At 43.1% G+C, this 10033-nt stretch overlaps 1 protein-coding gene and 1 non-coding gene across 4 annotated transcripts; both read left to right on the forward strand.

The window, feature by feature from the left end:
- The first annotated feature begins 218 nt into the window (after positions 1–218).
- On the forward strand, positions 219–292 carry trnat-agu (transfer RNA threonine (anticodon AGU)). The gene has a single exon. It is a non-coding gene; the product is annotated as a tRNA-Thr (tRNA).
- A 1075-nt stretch (positions 293–1367) lies between these two features.
- Positions 1368–8407, forward strand: pus7 (pseudouridine synthase 7). 3 transcript variants are annotated; one of them, XM_076734071.1, is made up of 18 exons: positions 1372–1498; positions 1701–1796; positions 2301–2597; positions 2690–2777; positions 2897–3013; positions 3099–3243; positions 3786–3803; positions 4098–4209; positions 4324–4401; positions 4614–4742; positions 4931–5056; positions 5146–5207; positions 5317–5477; positions 5718–5844; positions 6315–6416; positions 6563–6692; positions 6814–6905; positions 7840–8407. In XM_076734071.1, the coding sequence occupies exons 3-18, from the start codon at positions 2311–2313 to the stop codon at positions 7974–7976; spliced, it is 1911 nt and encodes a 636-aa protein (XP_076590186.1). In that variant the 5' UTR covers positions 1372–1498; positions 1701–1796; positions 2301–2310; the 3' UTR covers positions 7977–8407. The 3 variants fall into 3 exon arrangements, with proteins under 3 accessions (XP_076590187.1, XP_076590186.1, XP_076590188.1); XM_076734072.1 differs by lacking the exon at positions 1701–1796 and having other exon boundaries at positions 1368–1498; positions 7840–8404; XM_076734073.1 differs by lacking the exon at positions 3786–3803 and having other exon boundaries at positions 7840–8404.
- The last annotated feature ends 1626 nt before the right edge of the window (positions 8408–10033 follow it).

Consider the following 10033-nt stretch of genomic DNA (forward strand, 5'->3'; position numbering starts at 1 on the left):
CGATATGGTAGGAGGCTCCATTCTGCATCTTACTGAGTACATTCACTTTTGAAGCTTGAGTGCAGCGCTGCAGGGTATTTTTACAGTGTGACATTGCTTTTGTTGTTTGAATAAACGATCTAAATAGTTCGTCAACCGCTGCTCTTCCTCTGGGAACCGCTATGAAGTCATGTAGTTGTCATCGGCAACTGAAAAACGCAGCGCCCTCACTGAGCAGCGGCGCCGTGGCTTAGTTGGTTAAAGCGCCTGTCTAGTAAACAGGAGATCCTGGGTTCGAATCCCAGCGGTGCCTTTTCACTGTGAAAGACTAATGAGTGTCTGGTTATGCAGCATGCTGACGTTCCTAAAATGTAAATAAATCAAATTGAAAACAGTGACTTCTTGAGTGAAACACCATACCTTTCTTTCTATTGAAGAAGCAAACTAAAAGCACGTTATTGTGTTTTCTCCAGTGGAAAGAAACCTGAGAGGACATTTTATCCAGTGGAATGGCACCTCAGAGGGCACTTCATCATTTTTTATTACCACATAGGCATCCAAGGGGCATTTTTACTGCCTTTTTATCATCAAGCATGGGTCACCAGGGGGCTGATCACCCAGGATTAGAAGAATGTGTTCACATCACAACACTGTAAAGTTTGCAATCACATATCAGTCCATAGCAAAACTTATACTGGTCATCTAGTATTGGTTGGAGTATTTATACTGACCCATAACAGACACAAATGGGCGAATATCATCTTATAAATCTACACTACTGGTGCTGCGCTGCAGCGGTGAGAGAGAGGCAAAGGACAGGAAGTGGGAGAGAGAATAAAAACGGCTTCCTGCTACACTTCTTATTTCAGTGCTGCTTCTTTGGGAAATGCCAGCCTATGACCTTAACTGTGGAGAGTACGTGCTGCAGGCAGGTGGATGCTTCCTGGACCCTGGTGGAGAATCTCAACCTGAGACCAGACACAACATGTCTGACACTGGAACCAGGCTTTGAAGCAAGCTGTCTTAATCCCTTTATACTACAGATACTACAGATAACCTATGTGGGCTCCATTGGTGCAGAAATAATCTATTATTCTGTTGAGTTCTATAAATGGTTATTCAATAATTGATGAAAGCCTAATGGACCAAGATAATGAAGTAGATATTGGTCCTGAGTGTAAACCTAAGAAGGGAACATTGTACTTTCTACTCCACGTTTACTTCACAGCATAGGCTGCAGTGGGTAGGCAGTCTAACCCAGAAGTCATTGTCTTTAAATAATGTAGTTCATCTTATATGTATATATCTTATTTTCCAAGATAGAAAGTCTTTGATTCAAGCCAACGAGGCACAAGCGAGCAGACTCCATGATTGACAGGTCCTTAACCAAACATTCGCAGTGGGAGGGTTCAGGATAGGATCTGTTTCCGGAACTACTCATACACATAGACAGACACGCACGTGTGAGCAAGCTGGTGTTCAACGCTCTCCGCACTATTCTGAAAATCACCAGAGGCAGGTAAGTAAACGCGGAGTTTGGGCTCGAAACAGCAACGTTTTTCGCTTCATTAACACCCGCGTTTCAGCTTAGCTTTGCTGCTAGCAGCGTTTACGTTAGCCGGCGATGTTAGCTAGCGTTACAAACTTACACGGCAGTGCCAGTGCGCGAGCGGCTTTGCTAACTTTTGAGTGGTCAACAATATGCTCATTGTGTGTTTTAGTGGCTGCGTCAAGCTCGGGTCCGCTTACAAATCTGCAAGTGTTTGGCAGCTGGAGGACAAGAAGTGTGTCTACAACTGTCTCCGGCTCCACAAACAGTGAGTCAGTAGCATCGTTTGCTAGGCCACTAATGCTCAGATTGTAGTCGTCACTCATGCAAACTCTGCAGTACAGAGTCAGAAGCTGTATTTTGACTTGACTTCATTGCAACAGTTTTTGATTACTGTATAAGATTCAGGTACAGCTGTGTTAATGTGTTAGTGTTGGTGCTGTGTGAAACAAGATTTAGTTCTGATCTCACAACGTTAACTTCACATGGCTGCTTCAGTGATTCAGAGTTACGCAGAAGATCGGAGTTGATCCAGCTGAAGATGAGCTATCCTGGGTTTTAGTCCCTAGTTTATTTGATGATATGGGAAGGAGAGCATTACAATCACAGCTACGAAATGTCAAGTGTGACGCGACCTAATTTACATGGTGGTCCTTGGCGGATGCACGAGTCCTTGTGACAGAGCAACATCATACTACGAACACAGTAGATATCAGATATGTTCAGTTTAAATATTGAATTCCAATACGTCTTTGTGTCCCTGCTGTCACAGCTTTGCTCTGATGGCGGAGTCAGAGCTTCTCTCCGTCCAGGTCGGAGAAAAAAGAGGCTGTACAGAGGATGAAGAGGAGGACGCGCCGTCAAAGAAACCCAGAGTTGAGGACGATCAGAAGAATGGAGGCCCTCCCCACCGAGACGAGGAGGACGAGCCTGAGGACGAAGCAGGTGACGGAGAGGAGGACGGTGAGACCTTTGCTGATATGATGAAGCATGGCCTCACTGAGTTGGATGTGGGCATCCTGAAGTATGTCAGCGACCATGAGGGCTTCTCAGGGATCTTGAAGGAAAGGTGCGTCCTCCACAGTCAGTCGGTAGTTTATTGAGTGATTAGTGATTCAGTTTGGATTGTTTAACAGATGATTCCTCGTGGTTTGTTCTCAGATATTCTGATTTCGTCGTACATGAAATCAACAAGCAAGGCAAGATAGTGCATTTAGATGACCTGTCTATCCCTGCAGAGGCTGCAGACGTAAGTTATATTCACTTGTATGCATGCTGATGGGGAGCACATCCTGGGTTTTTACAGCACTGGATCTGGTCAGATAATGCCTTCTAATTTTTTTTATGTGTGTGTTTCCTCCATGGTAGGATGTCCCAGCGGCTCCACAGCCGCCAGAGGAATCTTATGTGCTGACTGAAGAGCAGACAAAGCAGCTTGGGGAGCTGCAGCTCCTTCGGAATAAAGAGGACAGCGTCTCTATTGAGGTGAGCTTACACTTCCTGGATCACGTTGTGACATCACTTACAACCCCTTTGTTGAATGTCCTTGCTCCTCTCTTAACATCTGCAGGTGGTGGATGATACAAAAGAGAAGCGTACGCTCGTCCACAAAGCCATCAAGACTCAGTTTCCTGGTCTGGAGACAAAGACAGAAGAGAGGGATGGACACAAGTTCATAGTGGCGTACCATGCTGCTGGGAAGAAAGCTCTAGCAGGTATGTGGAGAGGAAGCGGAGCCAGATGTCAGCCCTAAACTGTCTAGACAGATTTCATGAGCAGTAGATTAGATAAATGATCAGAGAAAGGATTTATTGCATGTCCTTTTTTATGTCTATCTTCAGCTTATCTGCTGCAATGCATGTGGCTGTAGCTGAATCGTAGAGTAGTAAAACGTTTTGCATTCACCTGTGCATGTGCATGATTGAGACACCTGCATGATTCTGCTCAGATCTTAACTCACAGCGGTCTTTAAACGAGCAGCTTTTTGGTTATGGGCTGACTTTATTATTTAGTGGAATGCTCTGATGCAGATTTTGACTCAGTGTGGTGCTTGAAAAGACAGCAAGGACAGCAGAGATTCAGTCTCAAGGTGCCTTGAGAAGACCAAGCACCCTTGTTGCATAAATCATGTGAATCCCACACTGCACTCTCAGGCCCGTGCATGAAATCTCCCCCCAACAACTCGTCCCACAGTCCTTCAGCATCTCTTTCTTAGTAACATTATTCTATCCTCCTTTTGCTCTTCTCTGGTGGATAGAGGTCAAAACAACTGCAGGTAAGAACCTCTTCTCCACACAGCACAGAGGAAGGGGCTAAACCCCCCAACGAGTTAGGTGTCTGTTACTAGATGTCGTTCAAATGCTTTTTGGTTTTGTAATTATATTTTAAACCTATTTCCATTCTTTCTTGCACTGCAGGGATTAAATATTGATATCAAAGTTAGCTTTACTAAAAGCCAGGAACCATGTCAAAATATAAAATCTGTCCTGCTGTACCTGGAATTGAAGTGATTTGTATTTTTTGAATATGTGACTTTCTGACAAGCCTTTTTTTTCTGTGTCCATAAAAGCTCCAAGGAAACACTTCTGGCCCAAAAACCGAGGCAGTTTCTGCCACTTTGTCCTGTACAAGGAGAACAAGGACACCATGGATGCTATCAATGTGCTATCAAAGTTCCTCAGGTCTGAATGTAGTGATTACAATGTAAAAGGTCACATTAAGGACAGTCTATTTGACCAATGAAATGAGATTGTTGTTCAGGACCAGCATGTGTACAATAATGCATGTCTCTCCAGGCTTAGACCCAACATGTTTTCCTACATGGGAACCAAGGACAAGAGAGCCATCACCGTGCAGGAGATTGCAGTGCTCAAGTGAGTGTGTGCTGCTTTAAGCAGATCATGAAGTTAATCAGTACGCATTCATTTTCAGATTGTCTGTGGATGACTGCAAATAGCCGGCGGTGTGCATGTTGCAACTTGTGAGTGCTGAAGGTGTTTCAGCCGTCACTGAGCAGATGATCTCTGCTGTGACTGCTTGTTGCACAGGATCGGTAATTAAAGAAACCTTTTTCCTGTCCCCTCAGGATCACAGCAGAGAGGTTGGCTCACCTCAACAAGTGCCTCATGAACCTCAAGCTGGGAAACTTCTGCTACAAAAACCACCCGCTAAAGCTGGGGGAGCTGCAGGGAAACCACTTCACTGTGGTCATCAGGTCAGCAGATCTTGTTTGTGTAGATGTTTTACTTACCTGTTAGTACACATTATACCCCACTCCTGTGTATTGAGTCTTTAAATGTTTTGCTTCTAATGTTAAATTTCCTCTTGTAATTGTTGGGGTATACTGCGCCACTATACCAGTGTTATCTCATTGTTTTATTTGTTGATGTGTTTGTACATCAGGAACATCTCAGGGACAGATGAGCAGGTCCATCAGGCCTTGACATCCCTCAAACAAACCGGCTTCATCAACTACTATGGCATGCAGCGCTTTGGCACCACAGCTGTGCCGACGCAACAAGTTGGCAGGTAAGGGCAGATTGTGACAGGATGGTACGGACCAGGGCTGGGCAGGACGGTGAGCTCAAATGTTGTTTCCTCCTGTTGTTTGGGTGCAGGGCCATCTTGAAAAACAACTGGAATGAGGTGGTGGATTTGATTCTGAAGCCTCGTCCTGGAGGTAAGAAAAGTTTTTGTTTTTTTGTTTTTTTTCCAGCACAGTATTTTCTTCTATCTGTAAACTGGTTTAAAAAGTGTTTCAAGCCGTCCTCCTTCACTGCTTTCCTCAGCGGAGAAGGAATTCCTTGTACGCTGCAGAGAGGAGTGGGCAAAGACTCAGGACCCGGAGGCAGCCCTGAAAAAGCTGCCCAACAAACGCTGCGTGGAGGGGCAGCTGCTGCGAGGCCTGTCCATGTATGGAAAGAAGAACATCGTCACTGCTTTCGGACTGGTTGGTTTTTTTATTTGGAAATGACAGACAGATTGACACACAGAACTTAAAGAAGTAATGCAGCCACTCAGCACGCTTTTATAACCAAACTGACCGCTGCATATATCGAATCCTAAGCAGGAAGCTACTTCAAAAAGAGCTGTCTGTTTAGTAAACCCTCCATGGATGCACATCACGTTCACAGTGAGCTTATTTAAAGCTTGTCCTTTCTCTGATGAGTGTTGTTTGTCCTTTTTTCAGATCCCTCGTAACAACCGTCTGATGTACATCCACAGCTATCAGAGCGTGGTGTGGAACACCATGGTGAGCCGCAGAATCGAAGCCTTCGGCCTGAAGGCTGTGGAGGGAGACCTGGTGCTCAGAGGAAGTTAGTAGTTCACTTTTTTTTTTTCAGCTGGTTACTGTTAAATATTTAAGGAATAGTTTGACATTTTGAGAGCAAAGCTTAGTTGCCTTCTTACCTGGACAAATTTTTAGGTTTTATGCTTTAGGGGTAAACACACAAGATCGGGCATTTAAAGAACTGAGCTTTGGAGGTGCTGGTCGGTGGATTTTATTCCCCGTGGACTGAGCCAGGCTAGCTGCTCTTTACAGTACTTGTGCTAAGCTAAGCTAATGTCCGCTGGATGTAGCTTCATAGTTCATATACATACATGTGAATGGTATCTTCTCACCAAACACTCGGCAAGAAAACAAATGAGAGTATTTCCCAAAATGTCAAACTATTACCAAATCAAAGCACTTCCAAAGTCTACAGAAGAAAAAACAACTTTCCAACGTATCATTTTGTATTATTTGAACACAAACCAATTTACCGATGTCGCCTCTGATATGAAGCCGCAGCACACGTGCTGTCTGCTGAGGAAGCAGAGAAATGCTCCATCCATGATGTTGTGATGCCACTTCCTGGGTTTGACGTCATCTACCCCTCTCATCACGGTAAGAAGTCGCTCTGTGTGAGTTAAAGTTCATGTATCTGCATGTTACATTGAAAGGTGGCTGTGGTTCTGACACAAGTGGATATGGAAATAACATCAGTTGCTGTTAGCACGTGGCTACTTGTCATGCTTGTGTCTCTCTGTCAGTTGGTAAAGGCTACAGAGAGCTGCTCTCTGCTGACGGGCTGGACATCGACAACATGAGACACAAAGTGAAGGACTACTCTCTGGCTGGAGCCTACCGACGAATCATCATCAGACCCAGTGATGTCAGCTGGTTAGCAGCAAACTAAAAACTAGTTTATCATTTCTGAACATGGTGTAATACCCACCATATTGAATGTTGAACTTTCTCTATCCGCCTCTAATCTGGTGCGTTGTGGTCTGTCGTTATGCAGGGAGGTGATTCATTATGATGACCCCAGGATCTCACTGGTGCATAGTGATTATGAGAAACTGGAGAACAAACCCGCTCCTGTCTTTAACAAAGGTAAGCTCTTTTTAGGCCCAATACACTGTGGAGCAAAAGAAAACTTAACACCAGCTTTCTTCTGTCATTCAGTTATGACAATTTTCTCAACCATATTAAATATATTCGATTGGACTTTGCAGCAATACTGGATTTAATTTAGGCACAGTTGTAACATCGTTAAAACATAACAAACTGAATTTCATAACTTTGGTGTTCATGTCACTGAGCAACAAGCTGTGACCCTGAAATATTATCCATCACCTTGTAAAGCTGACATGGGGAATGTTTGAGCAAACAGTCGCTGATTTACACATGCAGAAGATGCGGAGCGACGTGAGAGCTGTTCAGAATATGTTTCCACAAAGAGGGTGAAGAGAAAAACTGTGCAAAGTCTGCTCTGCAGCAGGGATCAAAGGTCGCTATGACCTCACAACACTCGCTTTTGGCCATCACTCAAGAATTGGTGCGCTAATTATGACAAAAGTTCACACAAATGTCTCACAGGATAAAATGCTGAAGTGATGACATTTTAAATCCAGAAGGTCAAAAGTCAACTTCGCTGTAACATCACAATGATCTGCAAAAACACCTTTCTGGCCATTATTCAACAACAGGAACAGAAGAGCAGATTGTGACCATGTTTCACATTTGGTCAGATACTGAATTGGTCTAACTTGAAACTGTGCTGATTGTACAGGTCGTCTGTGCTGCAGGGTGGAAGATGTGTGAAGCGTCCACGTTTTACAGTCTGTAGCTTCTTTGCAGCAACGTCCATATTTACACATCTGTCCATTTTCCCATCTTGATGAATGTAGCAGAAGTTTAAAAGAGCTGCTTAGGCGTATATAAGATGTATAGAGATGAGATGCACGAATGCTGCAGTGACTAAACAAGTATCAAATATAAGGTGACAGGGTTTGGTCGACGGCCTTCTGATGTTTCTCACCCACAGAGGGGAAGTATCGGGCTCTGCGGATGGAGTTCTCACTGCCTCCCTCAACCTATGCTACCATGGCCATCAGAGAGGTCCTCAAGTTGGACACGAGCATCAAGAAACAGACACAGCTCAACACCTCCTGGTTCAACTGAGCCCGAAACACATTCTGGCATCAGCTGGACTGCAGGCTGCAAAGCACCTGTCTACTGTGGCTACTTACTGTTGTGAGTGTTTTTAAGTGTATTACTGTGTGTGAATGAGAGCGATTGGGTTCTGTGTGAACCCAAAGGCAATTTCTTTGAAGTACAAAGAGCAACGATTTATCATTATTCTACTTTCTTTTCTTTTTTTTAAGTGTTTTTACTTGCTGTAGAGTGTTTCTGTGCTGCAGTGATTCAGCACATTTTGGCAGTGAACCTTGTTCTTTCAGGGTGTCACACACATGAATCCCTGCTGCACAGGGTACCCAGCATGCTTTGTACAGAAATGTGTTTGTTTTTTTTTTCTTAACCTCGAGCTGAATGTGTGGATTGAAAAAACTCTTGAAATGAAAAATTAAAAATATCAGGAGTTTATAATGCGCTGTCTGTCTTTCGTCTGTTTTTAGAACGAGTGCTGTCAATATCCTGCCGTTTTCTGGGATTTTAGACATTGTTCAATGAGCCGATGAAGCCTTTTTCCACCTTTATGTCACTCAGAAGAGAAAGACCTGAAGATGTTAAACTACACAATGTGGCTAAGATTACATAAACACTGTCTCCCTCTACTGGCCATCACAGTAAAGTGACCTTCCAATTAAGGATCTGAAATGTATTTTGGGCTCTTTATCAGTCTGCTGCTGGTCAAAACAGGCTCTGTGGAGCTGACCATCTGGCACTGTGGCATATGCCAGCTGGCAGGATGCAGCTACCCTCTCAAACTAAATGCGCTTACTAATCACATCATTCTCCCTGGGGCTATGTCTGCCCTCCTAGTTTTGGATTATTTAACTGTTTTTTATGGTTTGATACTGAGCTGCTGTACCAAAGCACAGCCAAAAAGATCTCACCAGATTCTGATGAATAATAAAAATGAACAAAGTCAAAAAAAGGTACTGTGAGAAAGATTTATTTCAAATCCCACTTTATTTAAACTTGATATAGCGTTTGTAGTTCACAGTTTGAGATCCAAATGTAAACAAAAGGGTTTTCCACTATAATTCACAACAGAGAGATGGGACCAGCTTTGACTCATAATGCTGCACAAATAAACCTGCTGAACCCAAGTTATGAAGATTTTCTATTCTGATCTGCTGGGAAACACATTCCTGTTATTCACTGACGAGTAAACTTTAAAATGAAAAGTCAGTATCTGGATATTAACAGTTTGTCCTGCATTTGTCTGTGTGTCTTTTCATAAGAGGAGCATGTAGTCGTGCCACAGTTCAGAGGCTGTGTGTGAAAATGTAAAACTGCTGGTCTAATCTGACTGTGCTGAACAAAGACCTACAGAAGCTGCCGAAGCTCCCCGTCATCAAGAGAGTACGTTAACATCTGATAAAGTGAATGAGGAGTACAACCGTGTAGGCTTTGGGTTTCATGGTGAGTTTATGCACATGGAAAGCTTGTCAATGCACCATCAAGTAAAACATAACTATAAAGTTATTCATGTAACATTATTGGAATATGGAATAACGTGGAGAATTTGTTGAGTTTTAAATTTCATTTCATTTAAGTCGCAGATGTTTTTTTTAACTCTGACATGTTGGAGGATCAATCTTGACCTTCAGGGACAGTTTTTTGTAACAAACTCGAAGGTCAAAGGTCAAAGCAAAAGCTTTTAAGAGCTTCCAACTGCACTTACACATCTTAAGTGAATGGAGCTCAGAAAAGCAGGTGAGTGGACCTGAGATTATTTCGTTGTAAATACTGGGTAAAATTAGTAAAGATTGCTCCAATTATAGCAAAAAATCAGGGTTAGAGCGATGACGCTGGTCTATTTGCTTCTTTTTCTTACATGTGAAAAAGGATTTTAATCAGAAAACAAGCTGCCACAGAGATATGCAAAGCTAAGCTGGATAATGAAAATCAAATGTAGGCATGTGGGCAATAAGTCTTATTTACCCAGGGAAAGTGCAAAATGTAGAATTAATAAATTTTTAATGAAATTATTCTTAATTACTGGTGTGACTATTAATCTATGCTAAATCTGCAGGATCACCTGTGCTGTT

Source organism: Chaetodon auriga, chromosome 6, assembly GCF_051107435.1.
Source record: "Chaetodon auriga isolate fChaAug3 chromosome 6, fChaAug3.hap1, whole genome shotgun sequence".
Classification (NCBI taxonomy): domain Eukaryota; kingdom Metazoa; phylum Chordata; class Actinopteri; order Chaetodontiformes; family Chaetodontidae; genus Chaetodon; species Chaetodon auriga.